This window comes from Petromyzon marinus, unplaced genomic scaffold (assembly GCF_048934315.1).
Source record: "Petromyzon marinus isolate PM22_M1 ecotype Great Lakes invasive population unplaced genomic scaffold, UKy_Petmar_22M1.pri1.0 PM_Scaffold_34, whole genome shotgun sequence".
In the NCBI taxonomy this organism is placed as follows: Eukaryota; Metazoa; Chordata; class Hyperoartia; order Petromyzontiformes; family Petromyzontidae; genus Petromyzon; species Petromyzon marinus.
The window spans coordinates 785,173-810,810 of NW_027423324.1; the positions used below are offsets into that span (position 1 = coordinate 785,173).

Genomic DNA, 25,638 nt, shown 5'->3' on the forward strand with positions numbered 1-25,638 from the left:
GTAAATCGGAGTGTCGGAGTTGGCGGAGCACGGAGAGAATTACTGTGTGTACGCAACGATGGAATAAAAGTGACGGCGAAAAAAGGGACGGTTGTCGTCCGAGTGAATTCACGGCGCTACAACTGTTACAACGCTGTGGGTGATCACGATATAATTTTCTCCGATACCAAGGTTCTTTGAAAACCCACGGGTTTTTATCAGAGATTTGTTCACGAGGCAATTCAGATTTACAAACACAGACACAATTTCAACCGAGAAGATGGTTTCAAATTAAGCAACCATTAGAAAGATTTTCTAAATCGAACCAAACAGTAAACTAATTTTCAATGGTACAGTATATATTTTTTTTCAAGTAGTGGTACCCCAAACTTTCGCAGCTCTTAAAATTACCTTTTCACACCATTGAAGTGTATACCCAGTTGCTGTTAATAGCTCAGCTTATTGAAGAATATATTGAGTACATTTATTATATTGATGTAATTTAGACTTAGTTTTTTACATCGGTTTACTGTATGATAGTTGGGTAGCACAGCCCCTTTGGCGTCCATGTACTAGGTGCCTCTGTGGATGTGTATACTTTTACTTTAACATAGCTATTTCTGTGACCAGTCACAAGCTAATCCCTCAGCTATTTCAATGCTGAATTCTCCTGTTTGATATGTAAACTCCTTTGTCAAAGTGCCTCACTTCTCTCACCCAGTTTAAAAAGACGCCACGAATCTTAGCAGCGTTCATTGAAGCTCTGTCGTCCCGACAGTTCTGTTCCTTCACCTGAAGAAGGCTACTTGTGTTGTGGCTGAAACGTCGTGATTTTTGTTTTATTTTTTACCTACGTGACTTTACCGAATAGAACCAAAGAGTATGGATCCTTGCAGTCTCGAAAGCTTCAAATCTAGAACCTGTGTAATATTTACACAACCCATCGGCACTCGCCCACACCCTCATGCAATGTGGGGAAAAATCCGACAGAACCGGTTTGGCCGTTGAAAAGGAGAGGTGTCAGTCGTTTCTCGACGCCTCTCTACACAGCAGCAGCAGCGTTTTGCAATGCGAGGCTCTCTTGAGTGTTGCAGTGCCGTACAACTCCAAAGTACGTGAGGCAACCAAGAATAGAAGAAGTCTGAGAGGAGATGGAACGATGAAATCATCCCGTGTGCAGGTACTGGGATTCTCGCGTCGCAGATACGTGAGAGATGGTTATGGCTCGGGGAAGTCTTCATCCAGCAGTTGATCGCTCATGGCATGTGATGGTTAATGTTACGTCTCATGTTCTTAGCACGACACGTGTTGGAGTGACATGGGGCAGCACGTTTGAACACGTAGTCTTTCGCGACCAACATAAATAATAGAGGTTTTTTGGGGTTAGATGGCATAAATATATAAATGCGTCGTTAAAACATGCCACCACCCGACACATCCAACTGGTAAGGTTTGTCACGGAAACAAAACGTGGCCAATTCGTCACTAGTACAGCACACCGGTGTGCTGGAGTACTCAGATTAGATAGTTGTAATTACTGGCGAAACGTTGTACTTAGATTGTAAATGTTGTGGCTTGGCTCTCCAACACATCGGTGTGTGCTACTATTGACGAATTGCCATGTTTACGTGACATCCCTTACAAGTTGGCTGTGTTAGGTGGTGGCGGGTTTTAAGAACACATTTATATATTTATGCGATCTAACCAAAAAAACCTCTTATGGTTTAAAGCTTTCGTGACTGTAAGGATTCATCTTCTTTGGTTCTTTCGGTAAAGTCACGTAGAATGAGAATAAAATAATAAATTGATAAAATAAAATAACACAATAATATTCTCACGACGAAAGAACTAAAGAAGATGAACCTCTTATGGGTCAGCACGTTATTTATTTGGGTATAAGCACATTTCAGGGGTTGAATAAAGGATGCGTGCATATGCATTTTAACTATATATTTTATACTGCTGTGAAGAAGGTGCAGTGGTACAGCAATGGAGAAGGTCTAGTGGTACAGCAGTAGAGAATGTGTAGTGTTACAGCAGTAGAGACCGTGTAGTGGTACAGCAGTGTAGAAGGTGAAGTGGTACAGCAGTGTAGAAGGTGAAGTGGTACAGCAGTAGAGAAGGTGTAGTGGCACAGCAGTGGAGAAGGTGTAGTGGTACAGCAGTAGAGAAGGTGTACTGGTACAGCAGTAGAGAAGGTGTAGTGGTACAGCAGTAGAGAAGGTGTAGTGGTACAGCAGTAGAGAAGGTGTAGTGGTACAGAAGTGTATGTGGTGTAAGATATGAAGAGGGTAATGTACTGTGTGTGTATTAAGGATGTGTTTTGTGGCATCCTTTTTGTCAATCCCCTGCTCTATGTGGACTTCCTCACGCCGTGTGCGCTGTGGGGAGTGATGTGACCTTACGTCACTGCGAGGTCAGTGGGGGGTTTTACATTCGGAGATAGTAGACGCAGGGGCATATAATTACGGTAAAGCGAAATATTTATATTGTTTTAGTTCAGAACCAAATGGTTCACATTGTTTCACCTTGTTCTGCCCGTGTGTGGACATGGCAGGGAAGTGGTGAGACAAGTTTCGTTTCCCCCTGATAAACAAAAACCTCCACAGACAGGAATGTAACACGCACACACGCAAACACAATGCGTGCACGCACCTGCACATACACACACAATACAAAGATCCCCTGTATAGCCTAACGTATTGCTGGGGCAAGTGATGTTAATGCGTACCTATAAATGGGTGCTGTGGCCAGACACTGCTTGGCCGTCTTTGTATCCCAATGATGATGTTTACACAGTGGAGGTGTAGTGGTACAGCAGCAGTAGAGAAGGTGTAGTGGTACAGCAGTGTAGAAGGTGTAGTGGTACAGCAGTAGAGAAGGTGTTGTGGTACAGCAGTGGAGAAGGTGTAGTGGTACAGCAGTAGAGAAGGTGTAGTGGTACGGCAGTAGAGAAGGTGTAGTGGTACAGCAGTAGAGAAGGTGTAGTGGTACAGCAGTAGAGAAGGTGTAGTGGTACAGCAGTAGAGAAGGTGTAGTGGTACGGCAGTAGAGAAGGTGTAGTGGTACAGCAGTAGAGAAGGTGTAGTGGTACAGCAGTGGAGAAGGTGTAGTGGTACAGCAGTAGAGAAGGTGTAGTGGTACAGCAGTAGAGAAGGTGTAGTGGTACAGCAGTAGAGAAGGTGTAGTGGTACAGCAGTAGAGAAGGTGTACTGGTACAGCAGTAGAGAAGGTGTAGTGGTACAGCAGTAGAGAAGGTGAAGTGGCACAGCAGTGGAGAAGGTGTAGTGGTATAGCAGTAGAGAAGGTGTAGTGGTACAGCAGTAGAGAAGGTGTAGTGGTACAGCAGTGGAGAAGGTGTAGTGGTACAGCAGTAGAGAAGGTGTAGTGGTACAGCAGTAGAGAAGGTGTAGTGGTACAGCAGTAGAGAAGGTGTAGTGGTACAGCAGTAGAGAAGGTGTACTGGTACAGCAGTAGAGAAGGTGTAGTGGTACAGCAGTAGAGAAGGTGAAGTGGCACAGCAGTGGAGAAGGTGTAGTGGTATAGCAGTAGAGAAGGTGTAGTGGTACAGCAGTAGAGAAGGTGTAGTGGTACAGCAGTGGAGAAGGTGTCGTGGTACAGCAGTAGAGAAGGTGTAGTGGTACAGCAGTGGGGAAGGTGTGGTGGTACGGCAGTAGAGAAGGTGTAGTGGTACAGCAGTGGAGAAGGTGTAGTGGTACAGCAGTAGAGAAGGTGTAGTGGTACAGCAGTAGAGAAGGTGTAGTGGTACAGCAGTAGAGAAGGTGTAGTGGTACAGCAGTGGAGAAGGTGTAGTGGTACAGCAGTGGAGAAGGTGTATTGGTACAGCAGTGGAGAAGGTGTAGTGGTACAGCAGTGGAGAAGGTGTATTGGTACAGCAGTAGAGAAGGTGTAGTGGTACAGCAGTGGAGAAGGTGTAGTGGTACAGCAGTAGAGAAGGTGTAGTGGTACAGCAGTATAGAAAGATGTAGTGGTACAGCAGTGGAGAAGGTGTAGTGGTACAGCAGTAGAGAAGGTGTAGTGGTACAGCAGTGGAGAAGATGTGGTGGTACAGCAGTAAAGAAGGTGTAGTGGTACAGCAGTAGAGAAGGTGTAGTGGTACAGCAGAGGAGGTGTAGTTTTACAGCAGTAGAGAAGGTGTAGTGGTACAGCAGTAGAGAAGGTGTAGTGTGTGTGACAGTCCATATGTGTGTGCGTCGATATGTGTCTGTGTACGTCCATGTGTGTGTGTAGATCCATGTGTCTGTAAGTGAGTCAATGTGTATGTGTCAGTTCATGTGTGTGTGTAAGATACACTAGTAAAGAATACCGGTTTACCAAAAGATATTCCGAAACTTGCTGGCCATTGTTTAAATAACACTTACTTCTTATGGAGAGGAGATTTCTTTAAACAAAATGAAGGAGCAGCAATGGGTTCTCCTTTATCCCCTGCTATAGCAAATTTGTACATGGAAAACTTTGAAATAAGAGCACTTGCCTCGAGCACATTAAAACCATCCTTTTGGTTTAGGTATGTGGATGACACTTTGGTTGTCTGGCCACATGGTAAAGATACACTTAATGATTTTCTAAATCATCTCAATGCACAAAACCCGGCCATCCAGTTCACCATGGAAATGGAGGTGAATAACACACTCCCATTCCTAGATATTTTGCTTGGACATGGCCTAAACGGTAAAATAACACACAGCGTTTACAGAAAGCAAACGCACACTGATGCCTATCTGAATGCAGAATCACATCATCATCCAGCTCAGAAATCCTCTCTTATCAAGACGCTCATACATCAGGCTAAAACAGTGTCAGATGGTGAGAGTCTAGTGAGAGAGATTAAACACGTTAAAGAAGCATTACGACAGAATGGCTACAATAATGCTCAAATTAACAGAGCACTGAATGCCAAATCACGATCGCAAAGCAATACTGCTAAAAGCGACCAGATTGTTAAAACAATAAAAATTCCATATATCTCAGGAGTAACTGACAAATTAACCCGTGTTTTGCAAAAGCAAAACATTACAGTAAGATTTGGTACAGTACACAAAATTCAAAAACTAGTATCTTGCACTAAAGACGCATTACCTAAACTATCAACAGAAGGTGTATATCGGATTAATTGTTCATGTGGCAGCTGCTACATTGGGCAGACGGGACGTAACATCAACGTAAGACTAAAAGAACATCAGAGAAATATTAAATTATCTCAAACACAACTGTTGGCAGTGGCAGAACATGCTTGTCAACAAGGACACTCAATTGATTTTGACAATGTTGCAGTGGTGTGTAAAACTAATTATTACTGGCAAAGACTGATTAGAGAATCCATTGAAATTGAGAGGAACAAGAATAACTTTAATCGCTCTGACAGCTACCGGCTTAGTGCGGCCTGGAAGCCTATTATTAAATAATACACATTACATTTTGATTTAAAGAATTACTAATCTACAACTCATTACTAATCATAACCAATGACTGATTACTAATCGATTATATAATTACAATACCCCCCCTCCGCCTCTAATCACTGCACCTGATATGAGTTAAGTGATGACGTCACCCTACTGCTCTATATAAAACCGGGAGCAAGCGAGGGCTTTACCATTCTGGCGAATTGCCCGATGACGTTGGATGTATTTACCAGCGAAACGTCGTACTCAAACTGTAAATGTGGATTAACTCTTCAACACACCGGTGGGCTGAAGTAGTGAATTATTTGTCTTTTGTCAACGTGACACTTTTTTTGCTGATTGGCCATGTCGGGTGGTGGAGGGTTACGACACATTTATAAATAAACGCGATCTAACCCAAAAACCTTTATTATGAATAATATCAATTAAAGTCAATGATATAATGCAATACTCGCAACTCCAGAAATTACAGTCCCATCCATCATGTTTAACAATAATATATATTTTATTATTTTATTGTTTCCCTTCAACGTGACTTTACCGAAAGAGCTAAGAATAATAATATTCATATCCACTAATATGGTTGACACAACAATCCTACTTCCGATTGAGCACGGTTGGCTACATACGATGCAAAACAAGTTCAACATACTCATATACGAGGCAACAAAGCCTTTCTTTTCCGTGCCACTTTCTTTTTTTTTAAATCGGAAACAATGATTACTGTACAAAGTGCAAATTCGGCCAAATTTGGAATTGTCACATTTGGGTTGGAGCTCTCAGTTCCTGCTTCACTCGTCAGTCACCTCCTTATCACTCTTCTATCGCTACCACTATCATTTTTAGTATTCCCGTGAACTTCACTCATCGATCCTTCCATCCATGTTGAGGTCTCGGTCTACCAGAATGCCCCTGTTGTCTCATCCGTTCTCTCTTCAATCACCACACTGCAGGTCACACTCACTCAACGGCCCACTCAAGGCAGATGTCATGACCATAGATGAAACATCTGTTACGTCGTGTTCACGATGTAATTTTGAAATATATTAACCATCATTACGAGCATTGAGTCTTTGCTAGCCCATTCATCTGGGCCCTCTGGCTACTTGATTCCATACTCTTTGGTTCTATTCGGTAAAGTCACGTGACTTTACCGAATAGAACCAAAGAGTATGGATCCTTGCAGTCACGAAAGCTTCAAATCTAGACTTGATTCCATGTACCTATAGACTTGCCAATGATCTACTGTCGCCTCATCAGATGAACTTTCCTTCTATTACTATTTTTCATTATTTTATTGGGCGTTCTGCTACCCAACCATGAATCCTTGACTGAGGAGGCATGGTTTATCCCCCTTTAGTTATCAACAAATTACAGTCTCACTATGGTATTGTTGGCAACCTATTGGGATATTGGGCGTGTGTTCAACAACACAATCATTTGATACTACTTCATTTGCAACCACCATCAAGCATTGTCTTGACCTGATCCAATAATTCGAAGTAATAATCCAGAGTGATTTTATTTTCAACAGATGCTTGCAAAGAATGCAGCAAAACGTCGAGGCCGGTAAATTAAGGTCGCACTGTCTGGATTCACATTTTGAGCTGGACACGAGCTGGACAAGCGACGGAGGAGTTTGAGCATCTGCGGCGTGGAGAGCGGAGTATCATGACCTCGCGGAGAAACCCAACGGGGCTCACGATGGGAGTAAAACTTCTCCTCATGGTGAGGACGACCACTCACATTGTCTCAGTCATTTGTCAGTTAAAGGGTTCACGTGTCGCTGAGGTCCTGGGTTCATATCAAGGTTTCAGCCACCTGCTGTTTAACCGGATACTCAAGCCCTGTCACCAACGACTTATATCGAAATCTGTATTTCTATATTGAGATCCATATATTCGCACAGAGACACAAAGATTCACAACAAAATGCTTGGGCTCACACAAAGATGCATACTCGCACGGAGACCTATGCCCTGCTATGGCGACCCATAGAGTGACATAGAGTCACATAAACTCAGAGAGTGACACATAGGAATACAATTATACAGAGGCACCGACTCGCATAGAGACAAATATAGGCTGAACTGTGACTAAACCAGGTTTTCAACTCACCTCCATACATGACCACTCCCTTCCACACAGCACCAATCGCCTCTAAACCCCATCACTCATCAGCATACAGCAACACCCTCTTTCACACCCCACCAGTCACATACACTCACCACCACAGCACCACTGACCTCCCATACGGTCCCCAAAATGTCTCCATCCCCACCCTACATCAACTTGTAGCACCACCACCCTATCAACGCGTTGTACATTGCAATTGAGAGTTGATTGCATGTTATTAAAAATGTATGGCACCACACAGCCGCCTGTGAATGGCCAATAAGTTTCCACTACACCACGGTAGCTCCTTCAATTGTCGGTTATAAAAGTAAAACTGTTTTGATTATTTTTCAAGACATTTATGCGTTTGGTAATCCAGTAACTTTTTTATTCATCCAGTTACTGGTAATGGAAAAATAACTGATTTTAGTTAGGCTAATATAGAGAGAGCTGACGTACATCTAGGAGACGGTCTACTGAGATGTAATACCTATTGGCTTGTTCTTGTACCATATGGCAAGACAGTAAATTTTACGTTCAGTGTCAAGTTTGTGAACTTCAGGAAGAGAGATGGGAGTGCAGAGGTAGGAGAGTGGTTTGATGGGAGGTAGGAGACTGCATGGAGGGGAGAAATGATGAGATGAGAGGGGACGAGTAGGAGAGTGCGTGGCGATGAAAATAGTGAGGTGAGACGGGAGAGGTAAGAGACAGGGGAAAGATCATGACGAATAGAACAACAGTCACTGCAATATTTCAGTGAATCTGAGATTTGGCAGAAAGCCAGTGGAGAGAATGCAGTATTGGCGTGATGCGACCACGTTTGTGTCTATGGTTGAGGAGCTTTAGAGAATCATTCTGAATCATCTGTAACCTGGACCATGGAGGAATGAGTCACAGTAGTCCAAGCAAGAATAACGGCATGGATGAGAGTCTCAGCAGGCAGTGGATCTAGACAATGCTGCATGAGTGCAATGTTCAGTGGTCAGAAAATAATGTGGCTCCTCAGAGCGCAGCAAGTTTGTCTCTCTGCACACAACAATCTCTGTGTAATCCACCAATCATACTTGGTATGGAAAGCCAATAGGCCAATAGACTAAACCGTTACAATAGTTTTAAATCTATGTGAAAAGAGATTGTAGCTTTGTGTATCGTTGCGTTTATCTTTAATGTTTCATGCCAATTCATGATGAGGGTATACACTTCATTAGTTATTGTGTTGACCAGGGCCCAATAGTTTATATGTAGTATATTGCTCCATTTGTTAAAAAGCCTGCCTGCTTATGTTAACCAGAAGTTCAAAACCACTCCACAGTGTTCTTGCTTTAACAAATACAACTGGGTAGAATTTATCTTCTTTGGTTCTTTCGGTAAAGTCACGTAGAATGAGAATAAACAATAAAATAAAACAATAAAATTCTCACGACGTTTCGGCCACAACACAAGTGGCCTTCTTCAAGTGAATGGAGCAAACCTGTCGGGACGACAGAGCTACAATGGGTTTGCTCCTTTCACCTGAAGATGGCCACTTGTGTTGTGGCCGAAACGTCGTGAGAATTTTATTTTTTATCTTATTATTTTATTCTCATTCTACGTGACTTTACTGAAAGAACCAAAGAAGATGAATCCTTGCAGTCACGAAAGCTTTAAAATGATATAATTTGTCTGAAGAGCCAACAGGCTGATGGATCTTAATATATTTGCTGATTTGTGAGGGAAATTAGGGTATTTGTTGCATTCCTGGTAACTGCTAAAACATAAAATAACTGATTGTCACTTTGCAACAAATATATAAATGTCAAGGGCACGAAGATTTGTACTTTTTTAACTGATAAATTAAGGGGGCTGTCATGGTGTAGTCGTGAGCACACTGAACATTCCATACAGTGGTCTGTGGCTCAATTTAAATCTACACCACCACCTCTGTCCACCCAGCAGTGTAAATGAGTTCATCGCACTTAAGTCTGATCGTCAGGTCTCAAGTTATTCATAAGACGATATATACACATCCTTGATAGGATAAGATGATGTGATGGGTTGAATTGGGAATTCCCCTACCTCTTCCAAGACGTTTGGTGAGCATGGAAGAGTCGACAAATACCCCCTGGAGCTCCTAGTAGTTGAGGCCCTTCCACCAGCCGTGACAAGGACAGGCGTGAAATTGCAAGATATAGAAAAGCATGCCAGGAGTGCAAATTATAGGCAACATAAACACATCACAAGGTAACTCAGCACCTGGCCTACAAATGGGCATTAGTCTGTCAGTCGGGGGCAATGGTTGGTGCTTTCCCCAATTGAGTATAGCAGGTAATTTACATTTGGCAAATTTAGATTGTGGCACGTCATACAATGGCTGGTTCCTTTCAAATTACGTATGTTGGTTGAACTTCTTTTACACCCTACGCATCCAACCGTGCTAATTGAAGGTGCGAATGTCAGGGCATCTTTAATATGAGTGAAGCAGACGGCGCATATTTATGATTCATTTAGCTGGATCGTATTGCTGTTCAGTTCCTCCGCCTGATTGCCCAATCATTCTGTATGGATCCGTTCTGCAGATCTCTTTACTGCACAAATTGTCTCTTGCCAAGGAGTGCGGTGATGGATTCTACAAATCACAACGAGGCATCTGTTGTGAGCTGTGCCCTGCAGGTAAAGCAACACAGACGTGGCCATCCAGGGTCATAACACTTCCCTCCCCTTGGCATTCGATTGTCACGATAACAATGAAAACAGCAGAAGTCCGTGGAGAACTTTTCATGACTTTGCAGACAGGTTGAGAACCGTTGCCCTACACCTACTGCTGTGTGAAACAAAAAGCATGGCACTCAGGTGCCTGTTTGGTGGCCAGGTTGACGCACTACAGATGTGTGAAGGAACTCCAATTGGTAGCGCCATTCCAGTGGCCCCACCAGACGGGTTAATTTGTAATAAATAAAAAAACACAACAATATGCATCGAGTTGATGCATTGTTCCTAAAAGGCGCGTGCTTAAAGTTTGTCCACTCTGTCTCCCAAAGAATCAGTTCCTGCTTGGACGTTTAGTCCAGCACCAATACAAAAGTGAGGTATTTTGTCTTGGCCTGCTCACGCTGTGTTGTCCTCCAGGGACATACAAGATGTTCGACTGTGCAGCTAATAAAAGGAGAGCGAGGTGTAATCTATGCCCTGAGGACAGCTTCATGAGCAGAGTCAACCATGAGGAGAAGTGTGCACCGTGCAGCAGTTGCGGACAAGGTAAATGACAGCACAGCAAGTAGGTTACTGCCATATCTGCATTGTGTGTTTTTGAGATTTATCTCTTTGTATGCATCATATTCCAATAGTGCCATCAGCATCTTGTAATAAGGCAGATACGTTATATTTGGGGTGTACAGTGAAGAAACAAAACAGGATATCAAACAGACCAAGATACCAGCAGTGCTGATATCCTGGTTTGTGAATCTGTAGCAATTAATAATGTCCTGCCAATGACACATTCTCGGGTATGTAACTGATCTCATCAGATACCAGAAGCTAAACAAGTTTCAGGCTGGAAAGTGCTTAAGTGGGGGTCAACCATGCATAGAACTCGTGATATAGACCGCTACAGGGCTACGTACTGAGGAGTGCAGCAAAATCAATTGGACTGTATTGTTTTCTGTAGTATTTCCCTACATCTATGTTCCTCACCTTTACAACCTGCTCTGTGTGGTGAAGTATGAACAAACAACCTCAACAGGGGACAAAGAGGACTATATTTCTTGGATGTTTTCTCAGGTACATATTGGATAACATGAATATAACCTCTGAAAATGGTCAAATCACAGTCGTCTGCATTCCGCCAAGGGTTGTCAAATCAAAACTGGTAACTATTTTAGCAATTAATTACCAGATATGTGGCCTACTCTTCCAAGAAGACCAGCTATCTTGGAAGAGGTTAGCATACTATTTTGTTATTGCCCAAGACAGCCCCTCTAGAGGGTATTTGGCCGACTGCCACACTGCCCAGACGTCTTGGAAGAGGTATTCCATCTCTCAATGGTAACTCCAAGGGTGTTAGCATGAAACACCAGCCTATCAGTTTAACTATTTTACGTTTTGTATTTTTAATAAGTAATTTTTCTTAAGTTGAATAGTCAATGTGAGAATATATTGATGTCTCACGATACATGGCATTGTGCGGGGTGGACAGAGGCATTTTGTTTTTACATTTGTAATAAACCACTATCACGACAACTGTTGATTGGCGTCTTTTTAGTTATAGAATCTCTGCACATCTCCACTCTCTCTTCCTCTCTCCTTTCCCTTTCTCTCTCTACTGCCGTTGACGAGCCGTTCTATGTCCACCGTCGTGGCACGCCTCCCTCTCTCTCCGATACTGCCGCTGGCTGTCGGCGTGCCGGGAGGAGCGGCTGCTTCGCTGGGAGTTCGCCACATGGTCGTCGGCGAGGAGAGGTTGAGCAGCGATGCAGTCCTGACCCGACGCTTCCCACACCGACCCCGAGTCCTCTCCTGCCTCCGCTTATATCCCTCTCGGCGGAGCTAAGCTCCACCTTCAGCCACGCCCCCTCGTGGAACCCTCCCGATGGTTCCCGTTTATTCTCTCCAACTCTGCCCGTTACCTTTGGCCCAGATGGAATCCCCGCTTAGGATTGGATACCGGTTACCCAGCGGTGGCCATGCAGGAACCCCTTGTAACCTCCTAGATGGCGCTCTCTAATTCCACAATGATAATTATTAATGTAACCAGTGACCTCTGGCTTACAAGTTCAGTGTGCTAACCTTACACAGCAGTGGTTACTTTTCTTTCCCAGTCTTAAATGGTATGCTTATTGTTATAGATATTTCTATATGTGCAGCAAACTGGCAACCATTGTTTTCTCTCATTCAGTGACTGATGATGCAAAAACAAAACTATTAAATTGACTTTGGTTTGAATGGAGAGGTTAGTGGTTTGATGTGATGCTTCTCATTGCAGATGAGGAGGTGGCTCACACCTGCTCCGTGGCCCAGGACACCGTGTGTCAGTGCATTCAGGGGCTCAAGAGAGACCCTGGCTCAGGGATTTGTCTCCATGAAAAGCCCCACACAGGTGAGCTAACCAGCCACTGGAACCGGTGCCATCAGTTATGCAGTAGAGACGTTGATTTGTTATCTTGACAGTCAAAGCAACAACAGTCTGGTAACTGAAATAGCAGACGCTCGCTGCATAGGAATGAAGGCAAAATACAGACTCGTGTTTGAATGTGAATATGACCAAGAGTAACTGTAAAATTATCTTTTTTGAAAGGTGAAATCCAAAACAGGATTCATTGTGCACGTTTCATTTACAACTCACAACTTTGAGACAGCATAATCATCATACCTAGCATCGTCTTTATCACTATCAGTAGCAGAATCAGTGGAACCAAAATGCAGCGACCTCAGGCATACGCTGGGTATTGAATGCCTTATTTAAATCAGGTGAGCATTGCTATTATTTAACTATTAGGAACCCGCAGAATGTCTATGGTAAGAAGATGGCAAATATGTACAGACTCTGATGATTTCGTAAACTGATTATTTCATACAGAAATATAGATTTTTATCTCTGTTAAACTGTATCCGGAAAAGAAATGACAATTATTCACCCCCTCTCCCTGCTGCACCCAAATCCCGCGTGGCGTCATAAACCCTTCTACTCACCACCCCGACGTCTCATGACATCACCGCCTCTCCTCACCAACTCACGTCAATCTTAATTTGAATGGCTAAGTGGTAATGCGTCGTTGCAGAAGTTCAGGGTTCGAATCCAGCAACCACATTAATTAATATTATGGGTATATTATCCATAAATACTACATTGCATATTGTTCACACTGAACATTAGAGATCCGTGATATTGTTCCTAAAAGAGTGTGCCAAGTGTGTTGGCTTCCAATTACGCAAAATTTGAGGTACACAGAAAAACCCTCTCTCTATTCACGAGGGATTTGTTCTTGAAAATGCACCCGATTGCAGAATTCGCTCATGCAGAAACCTAGTTCCAATCGGAAAAATGGGGTGACGTTCATTGTACGAGTGGTCACCCCAGTGGTTCCTTGCCTGGTATACGTAAGGTCGGGGGTTCGATCCCAACCCAGACACCTGTATATTTGGAGTTTGGATGTTCTCCCCGTGGTCAGATGGATTTTTCTCTGGGTACTCAGGTTTTTCACCTCCACATTTAGAAACATGCATTTAGATGATTTGGCTGCGTTAAATTACCCCTCGATAAGCCACTCCATTGAGCTATCATTTGTGGCCAAGTCATATCTGACAAGTGGGCCTTACCTGGAAAAAAAATAGTTATAAACAACCATGTGTTTTTTGTAACTACCTTGGATGATGATTTTACTCTGATGGAGGGTGGTGGTGATGTTGATGAGCTTAGGAGGTTGACTCAGTAGATGCAGGTGTTTGATAGCAATGCACAGTTATCATTTTGGAGAACACGAGCCACAACACTTTCCTGAATTTTATGCAACTCAGTCGACTTGTTCATACCTAAATGTATAAACGAGTGGATTGTAAGTATAAAGTAAACCTGCACAATAGCGAGTTCCTAGTGGGATCACTGCATGACTTGAGGACTAAGTGGGTAGCCGAGGAGGTATTGGTGGTCTGGCACCATGTACACTCGCAAATACTGAAGTCCAGTGGGTCACGGATAGGGAATTATTATACATTTGTAGTGACATTACTGGATGTCTCAATGCTGTGGGTGCAGTACCGGCCCTAGAGGAGCACGGTGTGTGCTGCATAAGAGCCCTGGATGGCACCACGCTTTAAGTGCAATGGCAACCCTGCAGGATAGGGTGTGTGGGTGCCGACTGAAGGATAGGGTTGTGTGAGGCCATAGCATTTTGGTTGACCCCGGAGGACACGTGACCGGCTAAGTTGACAGAGGGGCCCCAAGAGGGGCCTAGGGGGGGTCACGTGGTTGGGACCCAGAACCTCCCAATAATTCTGGAAGGTGGACGTGGCCAAGGGCGAAACTGGCCATGACACAGAGAATATAAGCTGGGTCCCAAGAGGGATCAGGGTTGTTGTTCATCCAGGAAAAAAAACCCTTCATCTACAATCTCCATCCAACGAGTCTCCAACACGTGGACCCGGGCCGAAGTCGTTGGTCCTGGTCCATAGTAGCAGTTACGTAATCATGAGTGTAGTTAGCCAGGTGGTCACCACATAAGGTTGTTATTCTGTTAAGGGGAAGTTATCCCATGTGTTGGAACTAAATAAATGTATTGCCTCCAAAGTCTACATCTGCGACTCAGTTGAACCCATTACACATTTGTAATGACGACTTGGCACACTTCTCTTGAGATGGGACTTTATTCAAGACACGTTCACTTGACATCAGGCAACAGCCCCGAGTCTCCTGAGCATCTCCTTTATATACAAACCGAGGCCACGCCCCCCTTCTCGATCATTCTCGCTCACTCTGGATGCTAGCTCCACAGCAGACTCTACTGTCCTCTTTCGTGACCTGACCATGCTCCCTTCTCAATCATTCCCGTAGCCACCAGTCCCTTCACACTCAACTGATACCCCTGTCATTACCTCCCGTGGCCGCCAGTGCATTCACACTGTAGGCTGATTCCCCTGTCATTATCTCCCATGGCCAATAGTCCACTCACACCGCATGCAGGCTTTATTGTCATTATACATTTAGTTACTCGCGAAACCCACGGATTCAGAACTCGCGAATAGTGAGTGTTTACTGTACCCACAATTGAGTTAAGTGCATGAAGCCACATAGCAGCTTCGCTCCCTATTGAGAACGTATTGCAGACAGTGTCTATGAAACACCGCACCTTCCTTCATGAGAGTCTTGCAAAAAAAGAATGGTGCGAATAATAAATGTACACATAATGTGATCTGATATGTGTCATCAGCAGGTGTGGATTAGACTTCAAATGTTCTGGTTTTGACAGATGTTTGTTTCTCATCCTTTGGGAAACTACACTGCACCTGCAGCAGCTATAGTTTTGGGGTCTATCCTTGGACTGGTACTGTCTGCATTTAGTCTCTTTATACTCAAGAAAAAACGGAAATGGCTGACTTTGAAAAAAACATCGGAGCATTATGGTAAGTATAGTGTTCCATTATTATATCCAAAACGGGATGAATCTATAAAAATGTATTCTTATGCTACCATGGCGACACCGCTTGAGATCTTCCAGGTGCATGCTCTAAGTAATGATATTCAGAGACAAACTGTTACATACTAAGATAATTGTTAAGTCATTTCTCACCATACATATTTTGACACAAAAGAGTAAGGTGTTCCCTATATTTGATTGTTAAAATACACCATACCCATGTACTTTACTATCTCATTATGCGAGACCAGAACTTAATGAGCCATCTTGCATCAGTTTAATTGTTGTATATTTGCAGCCACTGCAACATTAATCTCAATTTCGTGCCACAAAACAAGACTCCAAATTCTGAGTTCTTAATGCGTGCATATTCACAATCAGTAGTTTAGTCAACGACATGAATCTCATATTCTTGGTCCTTTCGGTAAAGTCACGTAGAAGGAAAACAATAAAATGATAAAAATATAAAACAATAAAATTATCACGACGTTTCGACTGCAACACAAGCAAGCATCATCAGGTGTGAAAACCACAGCAAAATGATTGCTTGTGTTACAGTCGAAACGTCGTGAGAATTGTATTGTTTATTATTTTTATTATTTTATTGTTTCCCTTCTACGTGGCTTTACTGAAAGAATCAAGAATATGAATCCCTGCATTCACGAAAGCTTTAAATCAAAATACATGAATCTCACTCAATACTCTGCCAATGAAATTACCAGAATTTTTACGATGTTAAACGCTTTCAAAACAAATGCAGTTAACTCTTGATCAGCGTCTAGTTAATCGCAGCTCACCTTGAGGGAACTGTTCATCACTCTAATAGACAAGCGCACCTCTACCAAACACGCTCAGTGATAGTGTTGAACAAGAGAAAGTATAAATAGTAACATGATGCAGGATCTGATGAAGAATCAGATACAAACTGAGAGAGCACTTCATGTATTGGAGACTTGTAGGAATCTAATAAGGCCTAGAATATTAGATGAGATTACAATTTGACTAATGTTTCCATCATAAAAGTTTCCTTTAAAATGTTACTAACTTGCAAATCCAGATATTATGAAAATTGTAATTGTCTATCGTTCTGCCACTATGCCATGTGTGTTCCGGAATTACAATGTCTGTGCCTCCAATATATTTGGACATTTTTCTTCAATAAATAATATTTGTTTTCATAGGAAATGAATGCCTTAACCTTCAATATAAACATTTTAGCAGCACGTAGGCTTTCCCGATCAATATGAATAATCTCAGATCTAATGTATCCTAATCATAGGTTTCGGGGAGGGACAACAACGTGAACATAAACTCATTCCACTATGTTACCTGTGAATAACCCAACTAATAATTGGTAATGCATATTCTCAGGTTAACATGATCCATTGTAATTTATATTACTACATTAAACCCCCTATAGTCTTGGCACCTGATATGCTCACAATGATGGCTTCACATTTACTCTCTTTACGACTGAAACAGGAAGACTTCTTCACAATTTTTGATGATCACCTGACAAAGCTGGTTGTAATCACCAGCGAAACGTCATATTCAAATTGTAAATATTGTGGGTTTAAGGTCCAACACAGCAGTGTGCTGAATTAGTAACTAATTGGCATATTTTGTGAACTTAACAAACCTTGCTAATTGGCTGTGTCAGGTGTCGGGTTTAACGAAACATTTATATCAATCTAACCCAAAATTATTTTTATGGACAGCTATGTTTGTTGACTATGAGCTGAGATTTTTGGTGGCCATCAAAAATTTTCCTACCTTTGACAACATGTTAGAGGTTCCCAAATCCATATTTTTCAACAGGCTTTGTTCTTTAAAAAAACCCCTTTACACATTTGCTCAGATAAACCGGTTAGACCTATTATATGAGGTTATATTTATTACTTGTCCTTTACTAAGAGATCATGGAATTGCGGTAGAAAAGAAGATGGTTATATGATGCTTGCAATAACGTGAGATTAATATTTGTTTAGGAAGATACAAGGAATATCATATTCGGAAGAACTGTTCAGCAGTGGCAGGTGTAGAGATAAGCCAGAAGGCTACTACAGGGAATGATGAACGTAGATCATTGCTGAGGAGTCGAGTGGAAACGGCAAGGGAACGGGAGAAAATCAATTTGTGGTGGAGACACTGAAAATGCTTTTTAACACCGGGACACTGATTAGCGTCCATCAGCACAATGTGGGGAACGACTTTGCTGCTTTCTTGGTCTGCAGTTTCACAGCACTCTGCTACACTTCTATTTTAGTTGTTTCCTACTGATTACTTCTGATTGGACACTAACGTTCAATACTACTTTTCATTCGGCAACACTGCAGCCACTTATTTGTGACATTTTCAAAACAGTATTAAAATGTTCGTAGTATAAATGACCTCTTTGAATTGAATATGGGTTCCAATAATTGAATGTTTTGCTCTGCTACCAGAAGGAAATTATCAACCATATGAAGTATTAAGTGAATCGTTTGTAACTTAATTTTACGGCATTTATTTCACAGGCACTACTTATAGAAAGAATAATGATGAAGGCGAAGAACTTGCTGCTCTTGTGTTCATTGAAGTTCAGGTACAATCAACGCAGCATGTTTACACATTGACTCCAACATTCATTATTCATTGTGTAGGCTTACTCACAAGGACAGCTGTGGGCTTCATCCCTCATTAATCAGATTCCGTGTTCTCCACTACAGGGGAGCCAGAAGAGTGAAACAATGAAACTCATCCGAGAGAACCAAGAGAATCTCAAGGCCTGGATCGGAGTAGATCCCTCACACCTCCTGGAGCATCTCAAGGACTATGAGTGGATTCCTCACCACGTTTACAACGCAGCCAGGAAGAGGCATGGAGAGGAGTGTGTGGAGCACATACTGGACCACTTCTTAAAAAAAGGAGACACAGGCTGTAAGGAACTGTGGGAAGCACTCTTCTTTGTGAGGAAGCACTATTTGCAGCTGTGGAGGTGGCTTCACAACCGAGGTATGACCCACGTTCATTATAACAAGAGTTGCGTACTGGCAGTGAATTGATTTTGTATGGCTTTTGTTTCAATTGTAGTGAATCTTTTCAGAGACGCGATTTATGATGCAACAACGTTAATTCTACACTTCGTGCAACACCGTTACACACGAGACTAAATACACCTATCTCTCTTGTTACACATAGGACCACAATACACCTATTTCTCTCGCATACAGGATAACTATAATCGGGTCAGAGCAACCAACGTGCTGCCTGACCCACGATGTCGAAGACAAAGACGTAGATATATCACTTGGGTTCCACTTTACCTGCAGACAGGCCCGTTATACGATCGGAGCTCCCCTTTTATCCTTCCCAGCGCGGCCTGGCTCCACCCTCGGCCCCGCCTACCTCTGGAATTACACCACACCTGTTCCCTCTCTGGCTCTGCTCTTAACCACGCCCCCTTCGGGAACTCTCTAGAGTCTAGACGTTTCTCAGCTCCTCTTTCCGTGTCCCGTCGTTCACCCTTGGCCCACATTCCTCACCCCAGCCCATCACGTGCTTAACCCGCTGATGGGGTGACTCGTCCTCGCATGCCCCCCCCCTGCCGCCAGCCACCCCCACCACACTCCCCCAGTGACCGACTCTGTGGCGATTACCTGCGGCGCTGGCAGAGGCTGTTATCCCCTACTCTGTCGGTAGTACTCATCTGGCTTCCTTCTGCTAGCACCCAGTACCATGCCCCTAGTGGCGCATTGAATGGTACTGCATGGTGTGTGAGGCTCTGTGCCCATTTCTGCAGCACTCGGCGCTACGCGCCATAGTGATCCATTTAACATCACTACACAATGAACAAGGAATAAAAGTCATTCATATGCTTGGATTCCGTACAACTTTGCAGCTTGTGCTTGCCCTTTCAAATAATTAATCAGTTATGTTCCGTGCCACAAAACAAGATGGCACTCACCAAGTGGCATGTGACTGAACAGCTTCATGTTAAACGCCGTAATGCTTGAGTACAATTATGAACCCATCTCTGCTTCGCCTCTTGATTCTTTTAGCACACTTGTGGTAAAAGTCAAGAGCAATGAAAAAAATACCCGTGACATTTATTCAACGCTGTCAATCACAGGTGACGCAATGCAGTGCATTCGAGAGAATAAGTCAGCTCTGAAGCTGTGGATCAGTAGGGACCCACACCATCTTCTAGAGCATCTGAAGAGTCAAACATTCATCTCTAATGCCGTCTTGGCTAAAGCCAAGGGCATGAATGGCGGCGAGAAGTGTGCAGAGCTACTTCTAAATTACTTCATCAATAGAGGCAATGATGATTGCCTCCAGCTGCTGATTTCTCTGCAAGCCGTGCAAGATGAGTATCCTGAAGTCAAACAGTGGCTGGGCTCTCTTGGTAAGTTATTATTTTATTTAAAATGCCTTACACCTCTTTCATGTAAACAACGGGAAAGATGATAATTTGGAGGACAAGCAGACAATCGTAACTCTGCCACAGCAGCCCTGTAATCTTAACACGTAGGTTTTTGCAACATCATGATTCATAATTCATTTTTGGGTTGGGCCACGGAATAATAGCACCAAATCTGTGTCGTTAGATCTGTGTACTAGCGATTAATATGCCAATTATTATTGATTCATCTCACTGATAAGTTGTAGAGCAATCCTCAAGACCAAACTCATCAATTCGATTTAACATTATTAAAAACAGCAAACATCATCAAGACAATGTTCGGGAAGTCATACACGCAATGTCACCTTATCCAGCTCGGTATCATGACCATTGAGGTTTTTGGGTTAGATCATCTAGATATAAATGTGCCGTTAAACCTGCCACCACCCGATGCAGCCAATTTAGTAAGGTTTGTCACATTTACAAAACATGCCAATTCGTTACAACTTCAGCACACCGGTGTGTTGGAGAGTAAACCCACATTATACTTATGCAGTACAACTACTCATGAAGTTTGTGGATGTTTGGTCATTCATAGATCCTATAAAGTTTTGATTCTTTGGTTTAATCATGGATGAATGACACAAAGTTGACTTTAAGAACGTGGTAGTTTTATCCAAACAATTTTTTTTACTTGCAAAAAATATCTAATGCACACGTTGAGATTGATAAAATGTACATAATACATATTTGAGCTGATAAGTTGTGTGGCTTGGCATATATACATGTGAAAATCCCGTGTAATATTCAACAAATCTATTATACCAATTGTAACACTTAGTTTAAAGCTTTAGTGACCATATAATGCTATCCTTCTGCAGGCTAAATCTTGGCTTAAAGCTTTCGTGACGGCAGGAATTCATATTATTTTGGTATTTTGGTCAAGTCACGTAGATATGGTCAAAGAAAATAATAAAAATCACAAAAAACTACGACGTTTCGATCACAACACAAGCGATTGTCATCAGGAGGAAAAAAAAGATGACGATCGCTTGTGTTGTGATCGCAACGTTGTAGTATCTTGTATTTTTGTTGTTAACTTCTTTGAACCTACTGTATCTACGTGACTTTACCGAGAGACCCAAATAATATACTTCTGCAGGCTAGCATATTCTTGAGTATCTTTTAACCTGTTGAGACAGTGCTTAGCTACACTTCTATTTTAGTTATGTTTAACTTCGGTTTAGCACTGTCTAGAAGTGAGATTTCCTTGGTCGTTGAGAATGCTCTGCTCTCCAGAAAAAAAAACTCCATGTCCTTTTTGTGAAAGATGGGCAACATCATGAGTGACCTTTCTGTTACCTGTGAATAACCCAACTAATAATTGGTAATGCATATTCTCAGGTTAACATGATCCATTGTAATTTATATTACTACATTAAACCCCCTATAGTCTTGGCACCTGATATGCTCACAATGATGGCTTCACATTTACTCTCTTTACGACTGAAACAGGAAGACTTCTTCACAATTTTTGATGATCACCTGACAAAGCTGGTTGTAATCACCAGCGAAACGTCATATTCAAATTGTAAATATTGTGGGTTTAAGGTCCAACACAGCAGTGTGCTGAATTAGTAACTAATTGGCATATTTTGTGAACTTAACAAACCTTGCTAATTGGCTGTGTCAGGTGTCGGGTTTAACGAAACATTTATATCAATCTAACCCAAAATTATTTTTATGGACAGCTATGTTTGTTGACTATGAGCTGAGATTTTTGGTGGCCATCGAAAATTTTCCTACCTTTGACAACATGTTAGAGGTTCCCAAATCCATATTTTTCAACAGGCTTTGTTCTTTAAAAAAACCCCTTTACACATTTGCTCAGATAAACCGGTTAGACCTATTATATGAGGTTATATTTATTACTTGTCCTTTACTAAGAGATCATGGAATTGCGGTAGAAAAGAAGATGGTTATATGATGCTTGCAATAACGTGAGATTAATATTTGTTTAGGAAGATACAAGGAATATCATATTCGGAAGAACTGTTCAGCAGTGGCAGGTGTAGAGATAAGCCAGAAGGCTACTACAGGGAATGATGAACGTAGATCATTGCTGAGGAGTCGAGTGGAAACGGCAAGGGAACGGGAGAAAATCAATTTGTGGTGGAGACACTAAAAATGCTTTTTAACACCGGGACACTGATTAGCGTCCATCAGCACAATGTGGGGAACGACTTTGCTGCTTTCTTGGTCTGCAGTTTCACAGCACTCTGCTACACTTCTATTTTAGTTGTTTTCTACTGATTACTTCTGATTGGACACTAACGTTCAATACTACTTTTCATTCGGCAACACTGCAGCCACTTATTTGTGACATTTTCAAAACAGTATTAAAATGTTCGTAGTATAAATGACCACTTTGAATTGAATATGGGTTCCAATAATTGAATGTTTTGCTCTGCTACCAGAAGGAAATTATCAACCATATGAAGTATTAAGTGAATCGTTTGTAACTTAATTTTACGGCATTTATTTCACAGGCACTACTTATAGAAAGAATAATGATAAAGGCGAAGAACTTGCTGCTCTTGTGTTCATTGAAGTTCAGGTACAATGAACGCAGCATGTTTACACATTGACTCCAACATTCATTATTCATTGTGTAGGCTTACTCACAAGGACAGCTGTGGGCTTCATCCCTCATTAATCAGATCCCGTGTTCTCCACTACAGGGGAGCCAGAAGAGTGAAACAATGAAACTCATCCGAGAGAACCAAGATAATCTCAAGGCCTGGATCGGAGTAGATCCCTCACACCTCCTGGAGCATCTCAAGGACTATGAGTGGATTCCTCACCACGTTTACAACGCAGCCAGGAAGAGGCATGGAGAGGAGTGTGTGGAGCACATACTGAACCACTTCTTAAAAAAAGGAGACACAGGCTGTAAGGAACTGTGGGAAGCACTCTTCTTTGTGAGGAAGCACTATTTGCAGCTGTGGAGGTGGCTTCACAACCGAGGTATGACCCACGTTCATTATAACAAGAGTTGCGTACTGGCAGTGAATTGATTTTGTATGGCTTTTGTTACAATTGTAGTGAATCTTTTCAGAGACGCGATTTATGATGCAACAACGTTAATTCTACACTTCGTGCAACACCGTTACACACGAGACTAAATACACCTATCTCTCTTGTTACACATAGGACCACAATACACCTATTTCTCTCGCATACAGGATAACTATAATCGGGTCAGAGCAACCAACGTGCTGCCTGACCCACGATGTCGAAGACAAAGACGTAGATATATCACTTGGGTTCCACTTTACCTGCAGACAGCCCCAATATACGATCGGAGCTCCCCTTTTATCCTTCCCAGCGCGGCCTGGCTCCACCCTCGGCCCCGCCTACCTCTGGAATTACACCACACCTGTTCCCTCTCTGGCTCTGCTCTTAACCACGCCCCCTTCGGGAACTCTCTAGAGTCTAGACGTTTCTCAGCTCCTCTTTCCGTGTCCCGTCGTTCACCCTTGGCCCACATTCCTCACCCCAGCCCATCACGTGCTTAACCCGCTGATGGGGTGACTCGTCCTCGCATGCCCCCCCCCTGCCGCCAGCCACCCCCACCACACTCCCCCAGTGACCGACTCTGTGGCGATTACCTGCGGCGCTGGCAGAGGCTGTTATCCCCTACTCTGTCGGTAGTACTCATCTGGCTTCCTTCTGCTAGCACCCAGTACCATGCCCCTAGTGGCGCATTGAATGGTACTGCATGGTGTGTGAGGCTCTGTGCCCATTTCTGCAGCACTCGGCGCTACGCGCCATAGTGATCCATTTAACATCACTACACAATGAACAAGGAATAAAAGTCATTCATATGCTTGGATTCCGTACAACTTTGCAGCTTGTGCTTGCCCTTTCAAATAATTAATCAGTTATGTTCCGTGCCACAAAACAAGATGGCACTCACCAAGTGGCATGTGACTGAACAGCTTCATGTTAAACGCCGTAATGCTTGAGTACAATTATGAACCCATCTCTGCTTCGCCTCTTGATTCTTTTAGCACACTTGTGGTAAAAGTCAAGAGCAATGAAAAAAATACCCGTGACATTTATTCAACGCTGTCAATCACAGGTGACGCAATGCAGTGCATTCGAGAGAATAAGTCAGCTCTGAAGCTGTGGATCAGTAGGGACCCACACCATCTTCTAGAGCATCTGAAGAGTCAAACATTCATCTCTAATGCCGTCTTGGCTAAAGCCAAGGGCATGAATGGCGGCGAGAAGTGTGCAGAGCTACTTCTAAATTACTTCATCAATAGAGGCAATGATGATTGCCTCCAGCTGCTGATTTCTCTGCAAGCCGTGCAAGATGAGTATCCTGAAGTCAAACAGTGGCTGGGCTCTCTTGGTAAGTTATTATTTTATTTAAAATGCCTTACACCTCTTTCATGTAAACAACGGGAAAGATGATAATTTGGAGGACAAGCAGACAATCGTAACTCTGCCACAGCAGCCCTGTAATCTTAACACGTAGGTTTTTGCAACATCATGATTCATAATTCATTTTTGGGTTGGGCCACGGAATAATAGCACCAAATCTGTGTCGTTAGATCTGTGTACTAGCGATTAATATGCCAATTATTATTGATTCATCTCACTGATAAGTTGTAGAGCAATCCTCAAGACCAAACTCATCAATTCGATTTAACATTATTAAAAACAGCAAACATCATCAAGACAATGTTCGGGAAGTCATACACGCAATGTCACCTTATCCAGCTCGGTATCATGACCATTGAGGTTTTTGGGTTAGATCATCTAGATATAAATGTGCCGTTAAACCTGCCACCACCCGATGCAGCCAATTTAGTAAGGTTTGTCACATTTACAAAACATGCCAATTCGTTACAACTTCAGCACACCGGTGTGTTGGAGAGTAAACCCACATTATACTTATGCAGTACAACTACTCATGAAGTTTGTGGATGTTTGGTCATTCATAGATCCTATAAAGTTTTGATTCTTTGGTTTAATCATGGATGAATGACACAAAGTTGACTTTAAGAACGTGGTAGTTTTATCCAAACAATTTTTTTTACTTGCAAAAAATATCTAATGCACACGTTGAGATTGATAAAATGTACATAATACATATTTGAGCTGATAAGTTGTGTGGCTTGGCATATATACATGTGAAAATCCCGTGTAATATTCAACAAATCTATTATACCAATTGTAACACTTAGTTTAAAGCTTTAGTGACCATATAATGCTATCCTTCTGCAGGCTAAATCTTGGCTTAAAGCTTTCGTGACGGCAGGAATTCATATTATTTTGGTATTTTGGTCAAGTCACGTAGATATGGTCAAAGAAAATAATAAAAATCACAAAAAACTACGACGTTTCGATCACAACACAAGCGATTGTCATCAGGAGGAAAAAAAAGATGACGATCGCTTGTGTTGTGATCGCAACGTTGTAGTATCTTGTATTTTTGTTGTTAACTTCTTTGAACCTACTGTATCTACGTGACTTTACCGAGAGACCCAAATAATATACTTCTGCAGGCTAGCATATTCTTGAGTATCTTTTAACCTGTTGAGACAGTGCTTAGCTAC

General features: G+C 42.5%; 1 protein-coding gene across 2 annotated transcripts in view; it reads left to right on the top strand.

The window, feature by feature from the left end:
- Window positions 1-984: 984 nt before the first annotated feature.
- Window positions 985-25,638, top strand: part of LOC142923220 (uncharacterized) — a 39,504-nt gene continuing 14,850 nt past the window's right edge. The window contains exons 1-12 of one of the 2 annotated variants that reach the window (XM_076064149.1): window positions 987-1,159; window positions 6,940-7,133; window positions 10,075-10,168; window positions 10,625-10,753; window positions 12,477-12,590; window positions 15,500-15,610; window positions 18,141-18,208; window positions 18,333-18,618; window positions 19,736-20,011; window positions 22,558-22,625; window positions 22,750-23,035; window positions 24,153-24,428. In XM_076064149.1, coding sequence (XP_075920264.1) covers window positions 7,077-7,133; window positions 10,075-10,168; window positions 10,625-10,753; window positions 12,477-12,590; window positions 15,500-15,610; window positions 18,141-18,208; window positions 18,333-18,618; window positions 19,736-20,011; window positions 22,558-22,625; window positions 22,750-23,035; window positions 24,153-24,428 — 1,765 coding nt within the window. In that variant the 5' untranslated portion in view covers window positions 987-1,159; window positions 6,940-7,076. Of the gene's footprint in view, window positions 1,160-6,939; window positions 7,134-10,074; window positions 10,169-10,624; window positions 10,754-12,476; window positions 12,591-15,499; window positions 15,611-18,140; window positions 18,209-18,332; window positions 18,619-19,735; window positions 20,012-22,557; window positions 22,626-22,749; window positions 23,036-24,152; window positions 24,429-25,638 lie in introns of both variants that reach the window. The other variant, XM_076064150.1, reaches the window with a different exon arrangement.